The sequence below is a fragment of the Narcine bancroftii genome, chromosome 2 (genome assembly GCF_036971445.1).
Source record: "Narcine bancroftii isolate sNarBan1 chromosome 2, sNarBan1.hap1, whole genome shotgun sequence".
Taxonomy (NCBI): domain Eukaryota; kingdom Metazoa; phylum Chordata; class Chondrichthyes; order Torpediniformes; family Narcinidae; genus Narcine; species Narcine bancroftii.
The window spans coordinates 59,102,071-59,126,055 of record NC_091470.1 but is presented as its reverse complement, the minus strand read 5'-3'; the positions used below and the strand labels follow the sequence as shown (position 1 = coordinate 59,126,055).

At 39.1% G+C, this 23,985-nt stretch overlaps 1 protein-coding gene across 2 annotated transcripts in view; it reads right to left on the bottom strand.

The window, feature by feature from the left end:
• The window catches only part of slc25a21 (solute carrier family 25 member 21), a 396,136-nt gene extending 375,794 nt beyond the window's left edge, over window positions 1-20,342 (bottom strand). Inside the window, exons 1-2 of one of the 2 annotated variants that reach the window (XM_069916801.1) lie at window positions 20,230-20,342; window positions 20,074-20,148 (exon numbers count right to left, since the gene is read on the bottom strand). In XM_069916801.1, coding sequence (XP_069772902.1) covers window positions 20,074-20,140 — 67 coding nt within the window. In that variant the 5' untranslated portion in view covers window positions 20,141-20,148; window positions 20,230-20,342. The remainder of the gene's footprint in view (window positions 1-20,073; window positions 20,149-20,229) is intronic. The other variant, XM_069916802.1, reaches the window with a different exon arrangement.
• Between the last annotated feature and the right edge of the window lie 3,643 nt (window positions 20,343-23,985).

The window sequence follows — 23,985 nt, the reverse complement described above, 5'->3', positions numbered from 1 at the left end:
ATGAGATCTCCGAACCCTTCTCCATTGACAACGGCGTGAAGCAAGGCTGCGTCCTCACACCAACCATGATGCTGAAACAAGCCATGAAAGACCTCAACAATGAAGACGCTGTTTACATCCGGTACCGCAAGGATGCCAGTCTCTTCAATCTGAGGCGCCTGCAAGCTCACGCCAAGATACAAGAGCAACTTGTCCGTGAACTACTCTTTGCAGACGATGCCGCTTTAGTTGCCCATTCAGAGCCAGCTCTCCAGCGCATGACGTCCTGTTTTGCGGAAACTGCCAAAATGTTTGGCCTGGAAGTCAGCCTGAAGAAAACTGAGGTCCTCCATCAGCCAGCCCCCCCACATCTCCATCGGGCACACAAAACTCAAAATGGTCAACCAGTTTACCTACCTCGGCTGCACCATTTCATCAGATGCAAGGATCGACAATGAGATAGACAACAGACTCGCCAAGGCAAATAGCGCCTTTGGAAGTCTACACAAGAGTCTGAAAACACAACCACCTGAAGAAACACACAAAGATCAGCGTGTACAGAACCGTCGTCATACCCACATTCCTGTTCAGCTCCGAATCATGGGTCCTCTACCGGCATCATCTACGGCTCCTAGAACGCTTCCATCAGCGCTGTCTCCGCTCCATTCTCAACATTCATTAGAATGACTTCATCACCAACATCGAAGTACTCAAGATGGCAGAGTTCGCAAGCATTGAATCCATGCTGCTGATGACCCAAATGCGCTGGGTGGGTCACGTCTCCAGAATGGAGGACCATCGCCTTCCCAAGATAGTGTTATATGGCGAGCTCTCCACTGGCCACTGAGACAGAGGTGCACCAAAAAGAGGTACAAGGACTGCTTAAAGAAATCTCTTGGAGCCTGCCACAATAACCACTGCCAGTGGGCTGATATCCCCTCCAACCGTGCATCTTGGCGCCTCACAGTGTGGCGGGCAGCAACCTCCTTTGAAGAAGACCGCAGAGCCCACCTCACTGACAAAAGACAAAGGAGGAAAAACCCAACACTCAACCAACCAATTTTCCCTTGCAACCGCTGCAACCGTGTCTGCCTGTCCCGTGTCGGACTTGTCGGTCACCAACGAGCCTGCAGCTGACGTGGACATACCCCTCCATAAATCTTCATCTGCGAAGCCAAGCCAAAGAAGGAAGGTACATTTTGCAAATGATTAGGGGCTTAAAATATATAACAGCAAGGTCATACAGCATTCATGTGCCTGCCTATAAAGCATGAAGTGCCCTGAAATGGCAGAACTATGTATAAAATGTGCTGTCGTTTCTACATGGTCAAACCAAAATACTACAAATATATACAAGTACATACAAAAAAAACTTAGTATGAAATCTGGAATGTGCACGTTACTCCCGTGAATTGTTTGATTACAAATGTAAAACTGTGGACCAGAGGGTCTCCAACATTATGTAGGGCACAGTAAATGCAGTTACCTAGCAGGCATTATATAGAGCCAATGATGGATACTTCTGGGAGAATGTGGTCCAAAGATACTTCCAAAATAGGTAGGGAGAATGTGGTCCAAAGATACTTCCAAAATGTGTAGGGAGAATGTGGTCCAAAGATACTTCCAAAATATGTTGGGAGAATGTAGTCCAAAGATACTTCCAAAATATGTAGGGAGAATGTGGTTCAAAGATACTTCCAAAATATGTAGGGAGAATGTGGTCCAAAGATACTTCCAAAATATGTTGGGAGAATGTGGTCCAAAGATACTTCCAAAATATGTAGGGAGAATGTGGTCCAAAGATACATCCAAAATATGTAGGGACTGCAGGCATGTCCACAACTAATTTCAGGATAAGGGCACACATGACAGGTAGAGGCTCAAAATATTACTAGGTATATGAATTTAAAAGTCACATGATGCCCAAAAAGCAGGCACCAATTAGCCCAAATTCTCCACCTCTCCAATGAATTACCCTAATCCAAGTGGTTACAGGTCATATATTCCAACACAATTTTCAGTAACTTTAAATAACTAATTTCTTTGTCAATGTCAATTTAAGCTCATTCATCCTTTGCTAAAGACCACTACATATAAAGAAAACAGCTCCCTCTCTTGGTGAAGCATGAAGCACTTTACATTTGCCTCAAAATGCAGAAGCTTAGTCACCATAAACTGTGAAGTTTAGTTCTTCTAAGTCCATTTGCACTGGTATCTAAGAACGTGGAGGAGAAAGAGGCCACAGGGGGCCACATTCTGGGGTAACGTCCTCAACAATTTTGATGAGGACGAGTGGCAGAGTCACTTTTGTACGACTCAGAACACTTTTGACTTTGTATTGGAACTCATTGAGCCTCACCTGAGGAGCAAGAGAACAAACTGGTGACAGCCTCTAGAACCTCGGCTTAAATCCTAATCACCAATAACTATCTTGTGATGCCCAGATTCTTTCAGAGTTAATCTTATTGTATCATCCCAAAATTGTTAGTATCAGTTCTCAATTATCTATGGCAATTTAATAACAAATTAAACTATTTCTGCTTGAAAATATCATAATTAACCATTTCTGATTTCAGAAATCAATTTGCAATAAAGGCATAATGTGGATTTAACTTTTAATATTATCATTCTACCATTAAAAAAACTCGTTTATACCAGCCTTAAACAATACAGCAAGATACACAATTTAAAAGAAAATCTATGAGGCTCACTATCAGAAAACCAAGTCAAAATGGAAAAAAGTGCAGTTGCCCTCTCAGTCTTTGCTTGGTTCAATTTTGAGTTTATTTTACTGTATGCTTTTATCTATCACATCATCTTGCAAGTTATTTTTTAAATTGCTTTGCTATTAGATTGAGAATGGTTATTGACAAAATTCAAGCTTGACTGAAACAAGAACAGATTCCTAATGGAAAATGATAGTTGTACTTTTCACTGATGTCAGCCATGGCTTAGTGATAATCTCTGAGTCAGAAGGCTTGAATACAAATCTCCAGCTATCTTCCAGTATTCATTGATACTGTACATCTGAAGTGATGTCTTTTAATGAGGACTTTAAACTAATATTCCATTTATACTTTATTTACAACAATGATTTCTAATTAAGCTCCATTATTCTTGCAGAGAAGTGACGGTGTTTCAAAAATAGTTAATTCAATGCATAGCATTTTTTTTGCTATCATGACAAACAATTGATAAAAAACTTTGTAGATTTTAATAAATGATTAACTCTCACTTAATCCAAACTTTTCTTCCTCTGTTCCCTTTCTGTACTTAGTTTGATTTTAGCCCTTTTTTTAAAAAAAACACTGAGAAGCCACGTTATTGCCTGCCTCTGGAAGCCAGCTTGCTTATTCACACAGAAGAAAAAAGCCAGGTCCACAAATCCTTTTACACAGAAAGCTGGCTTCCCGAAGCAAAAGAGGCAGGAAGCGTAGCACAGCAGTGTTAGCGTTTAGTGTGACGCAAAACATATGCGCCCAGAAGTGACATTGCTAGGTACGCAAAATGGCGATGGAACTGCAGAGGTGTTTGCTAGCCTTGTATATTATATTCAGTCTTAGAACTCAAACAAATCTTCTGAGCATCATAATCACCATTACTAAGCACGTGATGTCACTACCGTGTGAGGAACAGATTTGTGCGATCAGAAAAATGTACGAGAAGAATTTGAAGAGAAGCAGGGAGCAGTCTGAGGCAGAAAAGCATGCTGAGCTTAGTCACCATAAACTGTGATGTTTAGTTCTTCTAAGTCCATTTGCACTGGTATCTAAGAACGTGGAGGAGAAAGAGGCCACAGAGGGCCACATTCTGGGGTAACGTCCTCAACAATTTTGATGAGGACGAGTGGCAGAGTCACTTTTGTACGTCTCAGAACACTTTTGACTTTGTATTGGAACTCATTGAGCCTCACCTGAGACGCAAGAGAACAAACTCGTGACAGCTTCTAGAACTTCGGCTTAGACTCACTGTAGCTTTGTGGTGAATGCAACCCCATGTGAATATCGATCCATCAGCTTTATTTTTGGTGCTGGTACGTCAAGTTACTGAAGTATTGAGGAGGGCCCTTTCAAAACATTTTGTTGAACTGTCAAGTGGTGTGGATTTCCAGGAGATATTGACAGATTTGCAGAATGAAGGTATCTAATGTGTGCTGGTGCCCTCGATGGCACACATATTCCCATCATCGCTCCCCTTGATGACGCACAAGCCTACTACAATCAGAAAGGGTGGCACTCGATTATTCTTCAAACTGTGGTAAGAAGCTTGGCCTGTGTTACAATCATCTGCACTCATCAGAGTATGTGTTATGTATTGCATATGTTGATCTATACATTCATTCCTTTGATTTTCCAGCTTTACAAATGTGTACATGGGTTGGCCAGGCCGCACACATGACACTAGAGTTTTAGCCAATTCAGCCGACTATCAGGGTGGGCACCTCTGCCCACATGAAGTAAGTTACTATACCCCACTGCATTGTATGTGTGGATCACACCATAAATCATGCTTTTATAACCACATAGGATGTAATGACAATGAAACAGTTATATGTTAAACTGAAAGAGAGGTTGACTGATTCTACTTCAAATGAAACTTATGATAAGTTCAAGGGGTTGTTTCTATCCTGTTACTGTAAAGTGGCCACGAGAAAATATTAATGAACTGATTGTTAGTGATTTCAGAGTTTGCACAAGCTTTCATAAATCTACATTGATAACAGTTCTGGGGAGAGCAGAGTGGAAATCCCCATGCATTTAATAGGAGACCCAGCTTATCCCTCAGGAAGTGGCTGATGAAGGGGTTCACTAACCACCATGCACTCAATCAACGTCAGTGAAAGTTTAACTACCATTTAAGCTCGCCAAGGATGGTGGTAGAGAATCCTTTCAGACATCTCAAAGGATGCTGGAGGTGCTTAGTCAAGAGACTTAATGTTTGTACCACATTTGTATCAGATGTTGTTGTTGCCTGTTGTGTTCTACACATATAATGTGAGCTCAACAAGGAAAACTTCTTGTCAGAGTGGAACATTGAGCTACCCGATCTCCCCGAGCTTGAACAAGTTGCTTATCAGGGTGCACAAGCACAGTCACCAGGCTAGCCATGAAGCTATCATATCCATTCTGTAAACTAATTTTGTAAAATGATTATGTCCATTGTGTGAAAGTAAACTGATGAGGCCAACAAATACTATCTTTTAGTAAATGTTTATGTCAAATGTCAGAATGTTTAGTGCACTTAAAACATGTAAGCAACAATTACAATAAAGAGTTCAACTACAACTGGAATGGCTATTTACAACTGTGCAAAGTTAGAGGACACCATTTACGATATTCAAAAGTGTTAAGGCACAAATCAGAGTGGATTAATTTTACTTCATTCCAGCAGCTGGAGGTTGGAGGATGAGGAGGAACGTGGATGAGAGGACCCATATGCCTCATCGACCTAGATGAGGCTGATATTTTCACACGGCACAGAATAGTAATTGTGCCTCTGGGATGCAGGAACGCTGTACTGGGATGTGGGAGTTTGGTGCTGTGGAGAGGTAAAAAGGCACTGTTGTGCAGGGGGAGCCATTTTTGAAATCGGGCATGACCCCTCATCTCCAGCTGAATTCCTTCCAGCACAGTGCCAAGACCACTAATCTGCTGTGCCTTCCAAGTTGTATTTTCTGCCTACAGAATCTCTCTCCTCATCCACTCTCATGTTCCCTCTACCCTTCCAGATGATGCCATTACCCATCTACCTCCACGTTGTCAATTGAAAGCACCAGATCCTTTATCTCCTTGGAGACGAGCTGCACCTTAGTTGGCTCCTGCTTTTTGTTTTGGCTGCAGCTGGCTTCCTAGAGAATATCAACACAAGCGACATTAGAGAGATGGGTCCTTATGGAAGAACACACTCACAAAGAACAGGAGTATGGTGGTAATCACGAACCAAAATATATTTTTTACCTGGCTGATCGTGAGGCTCAGCTTGATCAATTCTAGTGGTGGCTTATTTCTCCAGGCCACAAATGTCTTCTCCTGCATCAACACTGCTGCTAGGTGGGGGGAGGGGGGGGGGGGGGGAGATGCAGCAGGGATGGCTTGGGTGGGGGTGAGGCGAGAGCTGGATCATCCAATATGCTCCAAACTGTGACTGGGTTGGCAGAGTGGCTGGTCCCCCATATTGAATGGCACAGGTCAAAATAGGGCTGGTCCAGACACCCTCTACCATTCTTGGTATAGTGATTCACCACCTGATGAAACTTCTTGTAGAGGCTCTTCAATTTTGTTATAAGCTGGGCTTTGCTCCGTTCAAAGCCAAGGTCTCGGAGTTGAGAAGCCAGCTTCTCAAAAAAAAAATCAGGCCATCCTTCACTGTGCCCATTACTTGGTGATATACTTCATCCCGAGCCCCGAGTGTGAGGAGCTCACAGACTTCATTATCACCTTAGTGTTACGAGACCAGAGGACCCCAAAACCCAGCAGCAATAGATATTCACCAACAAATGATTACTCAAACAAAAGTTGCTTTTAATTATCTTTAAACATGAAAATAAAATCACAATTTAACTTACTACTATTAACTTAACTAACCTAACTGAACCCCCTTCTAATTCTAAGTGCATGTGTGTGTAAGTTTAGAAATGCCATTTCAGTATCTTGCTGAAGAAACTTGCTACCTCAGGGTTCTCCAGATGATAATCCCTTTCCTTCAAGTCACCAGAGAGTTCCTTTTTTGTTTCTCTTATTCCAAGTGAAACATTAGAGAGCCAGTCCTCTCCTCTTGCATGAACCACAAGGGCTTTAACCAAGCTAAAATAAGAACCTAAATGGGGTTTTCCACAAGCTTGCCAGTTGGTCCTGTTCCAGTTCCAGCTGCTGTTACTGTCTGTAACACTGTAGAACTGATCTGTGTGTGTGTGTATGTGTGTGTGTCTGTCTCTCACACACATAAAAAGTCTGCTTGCAAAACCACATGATCCTCCAAGAACAGCAAGTTGCAGCTCCGACAAGCTCTTTCATCTGTTGCCATTCTGTAAACAACAATCCATTAGTGAAGTTTCTTGGGCACTCTCCAAAGCTTTTGCAAAGCTCCGAGGCCCCGACACGTCTAACATTAGCAAAGCTCCAGTATTTCAAATAAGATCCATTTTAAAGTGTTTGTATGTGACCTACACTAAAAAGCCTACACCAATTTATCTCCCCAAAACATATCTATATTCTGTCACACTAGTTGGAAACCATGCTAACAGCTGAATTAATCCTAATTGTATCTTGAGCATTTCCTCACTATTGCTGAGTTTGTGGGTGCTGCTGATGTCACTATATTTTGAATTTCCCACACTTGGATCGCATGCAAAAAAAATCATCATGATGTCATCAGTCCTTCCCGTGTCACCCCGGCAACACAGGTCAACTGTTTTAGATTGGTCCCACATCAATTGCTTCACCTCTTATACTACCTACCATGGTGGATTGAAGCGGGGCAAGTCTAGACACCCCCTTTCCCCAATCAGTCTTCAATGCATTCACAAAGCACCCAAAAGGAAGATAATACCCAGTTTTCAAGTGCTGTGTAAGAGAGGTATTTGATTCATTCACCTTCTCTGCCTGTAACTCTCAATGGTGAGGTGATTACATTGTTGCTCCCATTCTTCATTCAAATCTCTTATTCTCAGCACAGTAAAATCCCCATTATCCAGCACTCAATTTACTGGAAACAAACAGCAAAAAAATTTTTTAAATAAGAATAAATAAAGTTTTAAATAACAGTTTGAATAAAAGCATAACACAGCCCCTTGGGAGCAAACATCAGACTCCAAACCCCCCCCCACCCCACCTCCAGGTTATGCCCAGCCCACAGTTTGAATAAAATAGTGTTTGAATTAAATGACATTGCCCAGGATGAAGTGCTGGCCGACGCCAATAGATGCTGTACGACTCTCCCAAAAGTAAGAGTGTATAAGTTTATTAGTATTAGGTATATTAGAAAGGCTTTATCTGTAAACTTGGGGAGGAGGGGGTTAATTATAACAGCAGCATGGTTAGCGGCTAATGCAATGCGGTTACAGTACCAGTGTCCGGGATTTGAATTTAAATTTAAAATTTTCAACACGGAAATTACTTGATTAAAATTAACTTAACATACCGTATGTACTTTACATACCGTATGATCTTCAAATTTTTTTACCATATTTTCGGTCCAAAAAAAAAGTGGTGTCAACTTTTACACTAGTCATACAAAAACACCTGATTTTTGGCCCACGGTATCACTGATTACATGAGTATATACAGTAACTAATTTTAAAAACTACCATACTGGTTTTTTCCAAATTACTTTGTATTTTGCACTGTCTTTTCTTTTTTAAACAGTGTATTCTTAATGCAGGTGCATTAGTTAGGCATTGTAAGGGTTAACCGGAAAATTCACATTTCTGGCATCTGTGATCCCCGTAGGTCAGAACTTATTGTAATGAACAAGTCATGAAATTCAGTGTTTTGCTGCAGCATCAGAGTGCATTCATATTATAACCATCTTACAACATCACTATAAATAAAATCAATGTTCATAATATTTTAAGGCTGTCCATGAGAATATGAGGAGTTGTACCTCAAGTTCATGTTTGGCCTCAGCATGACCACAGATCAAGTCATGCGTAGAAATGTTTGGGGAATTAAAATAGTTAGCCAAAACTCAGATTGAGAGAACCACAAGAGAGCGAAGATTTTAGGCAAAGCAGTCACCAAATCAGCATTTGGTCTCACCTCACTGAATTCATAATTATAGATTAGATTGGATGATCTCCATGTAAAACTCTGCCTCACCTGGGTGTAGGCAAAGAAGGAAATTTAAGGACAAGTTTTACACTTAGAGCAATAACACTGGGAAATATTTAAGAAGGTGGAAGGGTGATTGCAGAGGGAACAGCGGACTAGAAAGTCTCGAGGAGGCTTATCTCTGCAAAAAGTGGATAGAGATGGAGAGGGAAAGATGTGGCTACTCGAGGGATCACACTAAAATTAGAAGAAATGTCAGAGAATAATGTTCTGGATCAGGAGCTTGGTGGGGTGGAAACTGAGGATCAGAGGGATTCTGTCCTTGTGCTGCCTGCAGATCAAAGGAGGTGTAGCAAGGGTGAAAGTAGAGGAAATACAGTCTTTATCAATGACAGTAATGGAATGTTCATGTACATTAAAGAAAGAGAACATTTCAGATGTCCTGGAGTGGAAGGCTTCAGCCTACCTGATACCCACTGAAATTAAAAAAGACTCCCTAGTCCTCTCCCCACCCAACTTTTTCCCTTGCTGTTGAATGAAAATTTAATTTGAATGTTCTTTTTTCTTACTGGAATGTTTGAAGTTAAAACATTAATCTTTCTTTCTGGATAAACAAGTAATTTTTCCAGCATGAAGAAAATGTAAACTTCAACATTGACATATCAAGTAATGACCAAGAGAATAAGTATCTACTATGGTTATATTCAAGAGAATACTTTCGTATTTAAAAACTTACTCATTTTTTACAGAAATGTTTTCTGTTCTTATAGCATCCTATTCACATTTCTAGCCCTTCTTTGCCCTGTATCTGCACTCAGTTACACAAGTTTCATCCTGAGCAAAATTTGTCCATTATTATTGTCTAAAGCAAGTTTTTTGATGAATCAAATGGACATCATTTTGAGTCACTGATTTTTGAGAAGTTAAGATTACAAGGTTAACAAATGGTGGCCTCAAGCACCTCTTTCAAAAGTAGATAAAATACAATGATAAAAGGTAAAAGAAAGAGATGGCAGTTGCTACTTCATGACCAACTCTTCCTGGTTTTGGATATGGCAGTTCTGGCCCACGGCTATGCCCCTCATCTGGAAATATTAGCCACTCAGGACCTGATCCTTCTATCTCCAGAATGGAATTTACCTTCATCATCAGACTGCAGTCCACATCCCGACAAACTGCAATCAACATCTGTGGCAGGGCTTGTACAGCATTTCCTATAAAGGCAAACCCAGCAGCATCAGTAGTTTTCAAGCACATCTTCTGAATGAGCTCAATGTCCTCTCCATTCACTTTGAAAAGGAAAACAATAATGGACCCTCCCAAGTGTCCAAGCAAATTTGTGTTCACTGTCAAAGATTTTCATTTTTTTTTTAAACTTTCAAAAGGGTAGACCCTTGGAAAGCATCTAGCTCAGATGATGTACTTGGCCACATCTTCAAAACCTGTGTGGTCCAACTACATTCTGAGGTCTCCACCTGCTGGTAAAGGGCATCTATCATTCCATTGCCCAAAAAGACCTGCTTCAACAACTACTAGCCAGTGCACTTGCATCCATCATGATGAAAGGTTTTGAGGGGGTTTATTTTAGAGCCTTTGCTCTTATTACTGTTCTGGATAATCTATCTAAAACTGGATCAAGACAAGTCAACTCCTGCAACGTGCTGGCCCTCCACGTGACATTAGATCACCTTGACCAGAAGAAAGCCTATATCAAAGCTGTTGTTCATTGACTACATCTTAGTATTTAACACGATCATACTAGCAAAACAGTGGGCACCAATCCTTCCCCCACTTCCCTTTGCTCTTGTAAAGTTAACACCGGTAACCTCGTCTGTGACAAAAAATCCTCTATTTTATCATCTCTCTGCATCTCAGATTTATACAACTGAGTAAAATTGTTTCATGAGGCTTATAAGAAGTCACATTCGACTCAGTTTTAACTGCATTGATAGTTCTTGAATCTAGTTTCATTTTCAGTTGCCAGGCAAGGACCTTATATAAGCCCTTTCACCAAACTCATAATATCTCTGCTTAGTTTTCATTATGGGTTTCTCCATTCTACATGTTGGTAATGTATTATATTGAAGTTTCTTATTTATAATTCTCCTGACATTTTTCCTCTGACATGCATCTTCATAAATCCTTTTCTAAACATGTTATCTCTTTCTCCAATTGGTCCAATTCTTTCATATAATCCATCTCAATTTTAGAAGTGTAACTTACATTTTGTCCCTTTAAGTAAGCCTTCATCGCATCCCATAAAATAAATTTATCATTAACCGAATTAGAATTAATCTGAAAGAAAAATCAGAATTTTCCTTCTAACAAAAATCACAGAAATCTGATCTTTTTTAATAACAGTGAATCAAGATTCCATCTATAAGTAGCCCACCTCACTGACAAAAGGCAAAGGAGGAAAAACCCAACACCCAACCCCAACCAACCAATTTTCCCCTGCAACCGCTGCAACCGAGTCTGCCTGTCCCGCATCGGACTTGTTAGCCACAAACGTGCCTGCAGCTGACGTGGACATTTACCCCCTCCATAAATCTTCGTCCGTGAAGCCAAGCCAAAGAGAGACCATTGTAAAACTCATAAGTAACAGGAATTATCAGATAGAATCCTTGCTTTATAATCAACTTCATTAACTCTATCTTAAGGATGTGCTGACATTAAAAATAAACCTATCCTTGAATAGGAATAGTGTCTATTCAAATAAAAAGAATAATCTCTATCCCTTGGATGAATTCTTCTCCATATGTCTATTAAGTTCAAATCTTTCATTAATGCAAAAGTAGTCTTCACTGCCTTTGCTCTTATTATTGTTCTGGATCATCTATCTAAAACTGGATCAAGACAAAAATTAAAATCCCCAGCTATTAAAATATTCTGATATGCTAATGCTAAATTAAGAAATATTTCTTGTATAAATTTTTCATCATCCAGTTTGTGCACACACATTCAAAAAAAGTCAAAAATTCTGAAAAAAAAATTAACAATGTACTATAACACATCTACCTGCAAGGTCAATCACTGTATTTTGTATCATGTCTTCTTTATCAAAATTGCTACTCCCCTTGGCTTTGAATTAAACGAAGAGGCAGTGGCATATCCCACCAGTCTCTTTTTAATATCTGATGTTCCATTTCAGTTAAATGAGTCTCTTGTAAGGAAGCTATATATATTCATTTTTTTCAAAAATGTGTCAACATTCTCTTTCTCTTCACACATCCATTCAGCCTGTAAGCATTAAAACTAAGTTCAATAAATTACTCGTTTATCCCAATATTTAATGTATTCCGTGTTAGGGGTCACTTTCCTTCAGAGTCCAGGTAGAAAAGCAAAAAAGAAATTTATAATAAATTACTATTATAGCTAGTGAAATATTAAAAAAGAGAAAAACAAAACAAATATTTAATGTTGTTTAAATAATATACAACATTATCCCCCTCCATTTTACAGGTTGCAGCTACTACCACAAATACACATGAGTCAATAGCAATCAGTCCATAAAACTTCCAACCTCCCAGATGTTTATCATCATCATCTTTACAAAAAAGTTAAAAATCACTTTATATTAATCAGAACATTTTCAAACATCCTCTTGAAGTCTAACTGGTAGAGTTTCAACAAATGTATTATGCATGAATGTGGTCTGTAAAATAAACCTGTCTGTTCTGTCCTCCTTTTAAGAAAATCTTCAGAGTAGCTTGATAGCGCAGAATAAACCAATAACCCTTTTACCATAAGGCGTGGTTCACAGTATTAAATGCTTTCCTCCACTTCAGCAAATCCAAACACATCAGGATAGGATATCTTCACTCCACGAAATTCCAATGGGTCTTGTTCTTTAGCGCCTTGTGCCGTTAAAGCCCATATTTTCTCTCTATCTTGATGTTTAACACATTTTACAAGTACAGATCTTGACTTCTGATCTGAAGAGACTCAGATCAGAAGCCAAGAGAGACTATATGCCCTTTCAATTTCAATAACATTTTAAAATATATCAGGTCCCAAAACCTACAGAATGCAGTCCTGAAAAAAAAAACTTAATTGCATCATCACCTTCTTTAAGACCAACAATTTTAATATTATTTCCTCTACTAAAATTCTCTAATAGATCTACTTTCTCCCAAAGTTGCATCTTTTGAATGGCCCATCATTCTCCACTCTCACCATTCTATCCTGTACATCTTCCATACCAGCTTCCACATTCTTAACTTTTTCATCAACATTTATTTTGCAATTTCTGGATAATGGCAAAATACTTGTTCCTTCTCTTGTCTGAGATTTTTATATTTGTTTTTATTTCACTCAATTCTTTCAATATTTGTGCATTAGTGGATTCTTCCTCTTGTAATATTTTCATTTTCCTACCTTTAACAACTTTCATCTGTCTTGTTACCTCTTCTTCTTGATCCTCCTTTTTGTTTCTGGCCTGCAAATCTGACAGAGTTATCTCCTCCTGTTCATGATACAACAATGGGTACGTATCAGAGCAAGCACTGCTGGCTCCAGCAACATCATGGGACTCTTTTGGTCTGCGCTTGAGTGCAGATCAATGTCTTCTTGCTCAACGCCATACTCCCATGGAGATGGTCATGGTGGCACTGTGGAGCATTGAATGGCCCCCATAGGGGCACAATTCATCTTGGGATGCGCTCTTATCTGCTCAAGTTCAAGCAAATGACTCCAAACTCATTGGACAGCGCTTCATCCTACAGAAAGACAATGATCCCAAACATACTACTAAAGCAACCTAGAAGTTTTTCAAAGCTAAAAACTGGAAAATTCTTGAATGGGTTAGTCAGTCATCCAATCCAAATCCAATTGAGCATGCCTTCCATATGCTGAAGAGAAAAAGGGGCAAGATCACAAAACAAACAGGAGCTGAAGATGGCTGCACATCACGAGAGAAGATACTCATGTATCATAGACTTCAAGCAGTCATTACATGCAAGGGACATGCAACAAAGTATTAAATATGATGATTTTAATATACATACCATTACTATGTCCTAAATATTATGGTGCCCTTGAAATGAGGGAACCATATATAAAACTGCTGTACTCTCTACATGGTCAAACCAAAATGTACACAAGTAACCTTGAATAATATAGAATATGATTTTAATTACATGTGAATTGTTTGATTACAAAGTTAAAACTATAGAACACAAGGGCAAATAAAGGAAAAACATATTTGTCCCAAACATTATGCAGGGCATTGTATATCCCCTTTCTTAACCCTTTGGACTCCATCTCCCTGTTTTCTGAGGCAACCAATAATCTCATATACTCCCTATTCCCATTTATAGGACTGGTTTTATACCCATCCACCAGCTGGTTCATACTGATACCCATGGACCCTTTCTGGAATATATATTATGAAAGGTTAAAAATAACTGGAGTATAAAGGATTAACTTGTGCTTTGTAAAGAAGCATTACATCGTGGCATTTGGTAACATTGCTGATGCAAAACCTTTGGTGTTGCTTGAAACTTACAGCTGAATTTGGAATATCAAGTTCACACCAATGAAGAATGCACTTACATTTATATATAATCATATGAACAACATCATGAAGTCATCTTAGACTGCTTGATTGAGGTGAATTCAACTCTTGAGATTGCATTGGCAAAACACGAGGAACAATCTTGTAAGCAACAGATGATGCTGTCAGATGACTTAAAACTGAATTATTTTTTAAAAATATACACAATGATGGCAGTTGTCATGGCTGCTTTTTATGGAGCTGGTCCAGAAATCAGTTGTTCTTGTGTTCAATATCCAAACATGAGATGATGGAATCTGAACCCATTATAGATGGTTTATAAGCATTTTATTACCCAGTTAAATACGAACATTTTACCATATAAATACAAACATTTTACCATATAACTAAGCCAAAAACACCTCAAGAATAATGTACATCAATGCTTCACTGTGGTGTGCAAGGTTGTTTAACAAAGGAAAAGCTAGTTTTTATTTGATGACAAAATCATGAAATCAAGTCCTTATAATTTTCAAGAGGGAAATAAAATACAAAATCAGTTGATTGGTCTATTGCAAGCACATAAACAAGCAACAGGACAAAACACATTATTGTACAGGTGATAAGGATTGTATTCCTAGAAATGTTTTCTTTGTGATTATCCACAATGCAAAGCCATTCATCTGCATGATCAAGAAACACGTGATGAAAAAATATTACTCTTTTCTCCCCCACATAAATTCTGAGAGAGTGAATTTTATTCCATATCTCAAATTTTTGGGTAGCAATTTGCAAATTTTGCATGTGCAAATTTCCATTACCTGAATAACAGTAACACAGATATTACTTGTATTCCTTATATAAGCATGATCATTACTTGAAACAAACAGGAAAAAATTCCAATCCCCAGACTTCAATTTGGTTAAACTTAATCAAACAAGGTTTGCACATGCTGAGCAGAGCAATGCACAAGATCAGATTAATCATTAAGCATAATAAATCACAAACAAACAAAGAAGAACAGTTAAACATGTACCTGCTCTTCATAAATGACCCTTGGGTACAAATTTCCAAGGATTCAGGTAAAGATTGACAATCCAAACATTTCAAAAGAAGCACTAATACTCTCTTTTGCAAAAGCTAATAGCTGCAAAATATGAAAGCCTAGAGTAAACATTACTGTTCATGTTGAGACTAACTTTTCTTGAAGTAGTGAAATTTGCTCCACAAAACAACTTATTTTATTCTAAATACATTTAGAAGAAAGGTATGAACTAGTAAACATGGTAAATGCAGCATTAAATGTCCTTTGACATTACAGCATCTGACACCATTGAGAATGCATCACAGGATACACGTTTCCTAGTTTTTTTTAAATATCCTTTCATTTTCAAACACGGTTTTAATTACAAAAATCATTTATATAAATAGAGAGCTGAAGTAGTTTCATTTCAATTCAAAAAGGTAGCAAGACATTTTTTCCGTAATGCATTTACCATTCATCAGACATCCAGGCACAGTTTACCAGTCAATTGGTCAATGTATAAAATTTGAAAACTGAATATGTCATTACTTCTCATCTAAATCTTTTCAAAAAACTCTTCATATGCTGAACAAAGAGTTCACAATACTATCTGTTTACCACTGCTTTTTATTACACATTTCATTAGTTTTAAACATCCAAGCTTCTTCCATAGTTGTCTCAGTCATCACCAGGTTGCAACCCTGAATGTATTCAGAGCAACATTCAAAATCCTACATTTGGAATGAAGTTTCTATTGGCTTCAAATTTTCTAAACGATTAAGTAACAGAAGCATTATGAATTCCCTCACTTTTACAACATCCTTGGAATTAGTTTTATTTAATTGAATGGATATTGTCACAACTATTCTTTATAAACTGCACTGTTATTTTAAATAATATCTGAGCTGATCAAAGGATGGAAATGGGAAAGGGAAAAGTCATAATTTTAGCTATAGTCTACTACTTATTATCATATTGTAATGGCACAATACAATGAGGTGGGGTTATTTTTGGCAGGGGTGGGGAGCCAGCATTGCAACAAGTGGTAGGATCCAAGGAAGTACAGAGAATTTGGGGGGGGGGGGGGAGGGGTGTGGCCTTGGTATATACATTCAAGACTCTTGAAGTCACTAGCATGGGTGGATAAAGTAGGTAAGACAACAACTGGGATACCTGTCTTCGTTATCAGGGAGGAAATAGTTCAGAAGAGTAATGGCACAACTATGCAAAATATTATTTAGACAAAATAGCTCAGGCAGCATCTGTGGAAACAGAAAATATTTCATTTCTTAGATCCTACTTATATTGAAGATTTGTAATAAGGGCTGGATAAAAAGAGAAAAAAGCTCAGGAAATCAACAACATGATTCTTAGGAACAAGATTTATAAGCATTTAGAGAAATATAGTATTCACAGGGATAGTCAACCTCACTTTGAGTCAGGTCATACCTCATAAGCCTATATGAAGATTTCAAAGCAGTAAAAGAAATTGATGAACTTTGGGAGGTGAACGTAGTGTGCAACGATTTTATTTAGGTATTTGACAAGGTCCCTCAAGGTTGACTTATTCAAAAAGTCACGAAGCCTGGGATCCAAAGAATCTTGCCTGCTTGAATTCTGAATTAGCTTACCTACAGACATAGCGACTAGTAGTTGATGGAACATATTCTGCCAGGAGATTAGTGACTAGTGGCATTCTGCAGGAATCTGCTTTTTAAAAAAAAAATTAGACATACAGCACATTAACAGTCCTTTTCAGCCCACGTCACCTAATTATACCCAAATGACCTACAAAAAGAAGTACATATTTGAAGGGTGGGAGGAAACTGAAAAAACCCACACAGACATGGGGAAGAACATATAAACTCTTTACAGACAGCGTGGAATTCGAATCCCAGTCTCAATTGTTGCAGCTGTAACAGCATTGCTCTAACCACTATGCTGTGTTCTGGGACCCCTGCTCTTTTTGATTTTTATAAAGGACTTAAGATGAAGAGGTACAAGGGTGGGTCAGTAAGTTTGCAGATGATACAAAGATTTGAGGCAATGTGACTATTATACAAAGCTATATGAATCAGATTTGATAGGGGACTCTATTGAAATAGATGAATTTCTCTCAGCGATTGAGCTGCCAAAACTGGAAGATAGAGATCAGAAGGAATTATAAGCCCCCTTCACGAGAGATCAACAAAGCACTGAATACATTACAGGCAAATAAGTCACCGGGAGAGAATGGTTTCCCACCTGAGTTTTATTGACAATTTAAAGACCTTTTGATGCCTCTTATTATTGAGGCATTGGATTGGGCATTTGAAACCAAGACTCTTCCAGAATCCTTCTCAACAGCTATTATTACAATACTACCAAAAAAAGTGACCTGCTAAAACTGTGTTCATACAGACCTATCACCTTGTTAAATATGGATTACTAAATTTTGGCAAAGCACTAGCCAATGGACTAGGAGAATACCTACCTAAATTGATAAATTCAGATTAGGTGGGCTTTTTTTTTTAAAAATCACTCTGCATGTAACTTAAGCAGACTATTTACTATAATTAATTCGGAAAAGTCTAAAGAAAATCCAAGTCTAACTGTATCGTTAGATGCAGAAAAAGCATTTAATCAACTAGAAAGGCCTTTCCTACTTAAAATACTTAAGTTTGGAATGGGGCAAACATTTATTGATTGGATAAAAATGGCCAAATTTCATTGATGTTTTCTTTGAGTACATCTAGTAGACAGGAGTGCCCTCTGAATCCAGGCCTCTTTGACTTGGCAATTGAACCATTAGTAGAAATTATAGGGATAGATCCAGATATAAAGGGATTCAGAGTTGGCCAGGAAGAGCATAAAATGAATTTATTCACAGATGATGTGCTACTATACTTATCAGACCCAGCTGACTCCTTTACCAAACTACAGTCTACACTGGAAAAATTTGAAAAAAAAATTATGCCATTAACAAATTTTGATTATGAGAATTATCAGGAAGGAAAACTATTCAAATAGAAACTAGATGGAATTAAATATTTAGGAATAATTGTAGATAATAATCTACAACATTCATATAAACTTAATTATCTCTCCCTGCATGGAAAGATAGGAGGATTTATAAAGATGGAGAGATCTACCTGTCACCTTAGTTGCAATGGTTAATTGTGTGAAAATGAAATTAATGCCAAGACTGCAATACCTCTTCCAATCATTGAGATTTCTTTGCCTAATAACTTCTTTAAGATACTTAATGGTCAAATAAGAAAATATCTATGGAACAATGAAATGCCTAGGTTTACCATGGAAAACCTGATGTGGGAATATAGGTTGGGAGGATTAAGATTACCGGATTTTTAAAAATATTATTCAGAAGTCCAAGGTATGGATCAGAAGCAGAGAAGATGCAGAAGGTCCATGGGGTAGGTGGCGCTGACGTGCCCTGAAGGCAATGGAGCTATGGTGGCTGCGGAGCTGCATTGATTGGTCTGGAAGCAGTGGCGCTAGAGAGACAACTTTAGGACAGTCTGGGGAAGGGGTCCGGAAGGGACAAGGTGGGGGTGGGGAGAGAGGGGGTTGGTGGCTGACATGGAGAGGGAATTGGTGCATTGGGAGATCCCTTAAACACTGAGAGTTTTACTTTTATTTTTGAGATGGTAAAATTATCCAAAAGATGGCTGTTTCAACAAGGGCCATAGGCCAGTGGTTCTCAACCTTTTTCTTTTCACTCACATAGCTGAAGGTGGTACATGGGTGGAAAGAAAAAGTTTGAAAACCACTATTTTAATTGTACCTAATAGGCCCATTTCCTTTGGAGTTATGAAACCTTGCTCAATATTGCAAAATATTTCAGTAGGTCTAGAGTAGTGAGTCTCAATTTTCCCTTCCCATTCACATACCACCTTAAGCAATCCTTTACTAATCACAGAGCACCTATGGCATCGGGATTACTTAAAGTGGTATCCAAGTGGAAAGAAAAAGGTTGAGAACCACTAAATAGGCACTATTTTCTGTAGATATACCACTGAGTGGATGGGAAGGCACAAATGACCCCCCCCCCCCACCCCACCCCACCATGATGCCGACCCTGAGAGGAGCCTTAATAAAGCTTAGCCAAGAGGCCTGGGTGATAATTATCTCCGCCTGAATAAGTCATGTTTTATTTATACTTCAAAATGGATCAAATGTCTATGTTTTACACAATGCAGGTCAAAACCAAATTCTTAAAGATCAAGTACACCAGAAATAAAATCGTTGCAATTTTAGACGTTGGGTTCCCTATAACCAAAGAATCAGTCAAATAGGTACGAGTTGTATGGTTAAAACACAAAATGCTGGAGAAGCTCAGCAGGTCAGTGTCCTTTATGCAGCATGGAACATGTTTTTACCTTTTGCTACGTAAAGGACACTGTTTGACCTGCTGAGCTCCTCCAGCATGCTGTGTTCTTCCTTCAACCACGGTGTTCTCAGACTTTCAAGATTTCCGAGTTGTATGGTCCGCGGAACTAAAGCCAAATTCTTCAGAAAAGACCAAATCTCTACTGGCATTCAGAATTCGTGACACGTGTATTACTTGACAATTTCTTTGTTTTTAGAATGTGGGCGACTCCAGTAAAGCCATATCGCTGATAATACCTAATGACTTTAAGTACATTTAAGTCGACCATTACTCCCGACATTCAAAACAACAGATTAAAGAAACTAGCAGCATTTCGGGAAGTTCTGCTACCACCATTACTCCACTAACTCGCTCTTCTCAACTCGACAAACAGACGTTGTGCGTGAATGGTGTTTTTTAAACCCCATGTGCAACTCACCCGCAGACCCTCCGGCAGCTGTCTGATGTGAAGCTTCTCTCAAAAAACTCTGGTATTTCGCTCTCATTTTCGACTCTGGAAGAAATCCCAAAAATCTCTTATTACATCATGTTGGTCATAAACACAAGTTGAGCAAATAATTTAGAATTACATCACCTCGTCGACCTCGGTTGAAGTTCTCAAATCTATCGAGGAGCCACAAGCAATCAGCAGCTGTTCAAAATGAAACGATACTGGAGCAAATCGTGAGATCTGCAAGGGCGGGGACTGACTGCAGCTGAACGAACTTGGATCGGGTGAAAGGAATCTCAGAAACAGGAGGAGCAAATGGGGAAACCCTTGGGGAAAACACCGGAGAGGCAATGGTATCCGATTGGTATGAAGAGGGACTAACCCAGAACGTTGGTATATAAGCGAGGGAGTGTTTTTAAAAAAGTGAAAGTTATAATCCTGAGAATGGAAATGTAACATTCGAGAAGTAAAGAAAGTGAGAAAATAACAAATGGCCGATGATTTTGGAAGTGTATTATCTATTGATACTAGAACAGTGAAAAGAGAAAGGGGTAAGCAATGGGTAAAGGAAAAATTGGGACAGAAAAGGCAAATTATGGTTAATCAATATGCTTAAAATTTTTGATGAGATAACCACTATTATCAATGGGATAATGCATTTGCTGTGGTGTACCTGGAGTTGCAGAACGCTTCTGATGACGTGCCTTGTAATTAACTTTTAGCAAATTTGAATCAGGTGGCATAAAAAAGAATATCGAGAGGATGGGTAAAAACAGAATTGTTATAAACAATTGTTTCTCCGTCTGTGAGCTGAAGTTTTTGTATAGATCGTGGCCATTGTTTTTTTATATATATATTATTGTTCTGGACTCCGATGTGAGCCACGATTTGTGAATAACAGAATGTGGCAGTTTTCAGAACTTCAAAGAGGAAGGTTAAATATTGATGGCAACGATTCTTGGCCCACGTCATGATGTCACCCTTCCATATATATTACCCTGTGTGTCAGTAGCTAGCAGCTTTCAGGTGCCTTTAGCAGGGGGAGGGCTGATGACAGTCAGCTGGCGACCCAACTCCCTGCTGCCTGACAGTCCCCTGGCACAGGACTGTGGGGCTGGAGCGGCCCCGTAGTCCCGTGCCGGGGTGGTGTCAGGCAGCGGGGAGACGAGCTGTCAGACAGCTGCCCCTGCCCGTACTCAGGAACCAGCGTTTGCTCCATAGCACCTCTCCCCGCTTCAGACCTTTCAGTGCCACTCCGAAACCGCATTCTCTAGGCGATTCCACCAGAAAGTAGCTTAATAGAAGTGAAGGATGAGAAAGCATCACGTCTCCGAGTCTTAATTGTGTGAGTGCATACACAACAGTGGCGACAAGGAATGAAACGAACCCTACACATACTCCATGCACCAACTGTGAGAAGGAAAACAACTGGAGAAATGTAGATAACAACTTGAACAAATTCCTGCCAAAAGATCAAGGTAAAAGAGCGCCAAGATGGGCGAAGGGAAAGTTCGGGGAATTCAATGAAGTAGAAGAAAGTTGGGATAACTAGTTAGAACGGTTTAACCACTACAGCATAACCCACAATATTGTGAAAGGTCCAGTAAACCACAAATGTGCCCTCTTCCTCAGTATAATGAGCAGCAAAACATTCGACCTCCTTAAGACCTTGCTGCGCCAGAGGATCCAGAGACAGACATTCAATTATGCACAGCTCTGAGGAACCATTTAAGCCCCAAACCACAGAATGACAGAAAGGCAACGATCCTATGAAAGGAGACAAGGACCAGGAGAATCAGTAAGTGAATATCTGGCATTGTTCGCAAACTGGTGGAGCACTGTCATTTTGACCAATTTCTAAATCAGGCACTGCGAGGCAGATTAGTGATGGGTCTGGCAAATCGTCAAGCAAGGCAAAAATTATTAGTAATGGATGAAGTCGTTACATTACAAATTGCATACAGGACTACCTGCAGCTCTGAAATGGCAGATAAAAACTTGGATGTAGGTCAACCAGACCTACTGGTCGGGAGAAAACTGTTTCTTTAAAAATTCTAAATGCAAAGGGGGGGGGGGGGGAGAGAAAAAGTCACTGTATATGTGTGAAAAAGAAATAGTGTATATCATGGCTAATGTGATTTATGGTGTGAAAAATAAAAAATTTAAAAAAATTTAAAAAAAAATTCTAAATGCAACCATTGCAAAACAGAAGGACATACTAAATGTCTGTTTCTAAAGCACAAGTGGCCTGCAAATAAACAGGCAGATAAAGTCAAAGCAATTGTAGAGAGGCAACCTAGCAACAATGACCTTCAAGCTCCTGAAATTTCAGCTCCTGAGATATTATACATCTGAGGAATAAACTGAGGAAACTCAGCAATCTTTATACAGCTAAAAATAAACAGACATCCCCTGAAGATGGAGTTAGACACTGGCAGATGTGTCTCTAATGCCATTACGTGTAAAGGAATACTCGCTTGCTACCACACCTTCTGGTAAAAACAACTGAAATAACTCTAAGATCTGATACAGGAGACAGAATCAAAGTGTTTGGAAAATGTATGGTCCAAGTACAATACAAACAACAGCAACCAAAAACACTCTCTCTCTCTCTACATCATAGATACCCAGGGACCAGCACTTTTCGGAAGAAACTGGTGACAACACATTCCCCTAAACTGGATGGAAATCAGTTCAATACTAAATGTAAACCACACGGATGCCTCCCAGTGAGAACTCAACCAAATCCTCAACAACCACACAGTGGTTTTCCAACAAGAATTGGGGAAAATCAAAGGTTTTCAAGCCAAATTGGAATTAAAAGATAATGCAGAACCAAAATTCTTCAAAGCCAGAACAGTCCCATTCGCTATGAAAAGAAAAATTGAGGCTGAATTAAACAGACTAAAACATAAAGGCATATTAGAACCAATACAATACAGCAATTGGGAAGTGTCCATCGTAGGTGTACGAAAAGCAAACGAAGAGATTTGGCGATTACAAAATCACCATCAATCCATCCTTCAAAATGCTCGAACACCCCATTCCCAAGGCAGAAGAATTGTTCCAAGCACTAAACGGAGGGCAAACATTCGCAAAACTACATTTGTCACAAGCATATCAACAGATAGAATTGGACAAAAAAAAAAAAAAAAAAAAAAATCGAGGGAATATATAACAATCTATCCCCATCTGGGACTATTCACCTACACACGGGCCTTATGGAATATCAGCAACAACTGGCATTTTTCAATCAACAATGGACAAATTACTCTCAGTTGGGTGTTACCTGGATGATGTCATCATCACGGGCCGAAATGACAGTGAACACTTACAAAACCTTAAGAAGGTTTTAAACCAGGCAACAACAGGCTATTATACGATTATGAAAGGACAAATGTGTCTTCATGCACCCCTCAGTAACATATCTTGGGTTTACAATCAAGAACGAGGGGGTGTGAATGAATCCAGCAGAACCAGAAGCCGTTCGCAAGACCCCAGACCCAACCAACAAATCGGAAATACAATCCTTCCTAGGACTTGTTAATCACTACCAAAAACGTATCCCTAATATGCAGCCCACTGAACCAATCACTCAAGAAAGATCAAACATGGTATTGGAACACAGAAACTAAAAACACAGCCAATCAACTGAAGGAAATATTAACATCAACAAATAAGCTGGTGATCCACTACGACCCCAGTAAAGCAGTTACATTAGCCAGGAATGCTTTACCAGTGGGAGTAGGAGCGGTTCTATCCCAAATCACAGAAAAAGGTGAACAACCAGTAGCGTATGCTTCGCGAACATTACCACAAGTAAACACAATTACTTTCAACTAGAAAAGGAAGGATTGGCAATAATTTTTGTTGCTTTAAAAAAAATTCACCAATATCTTT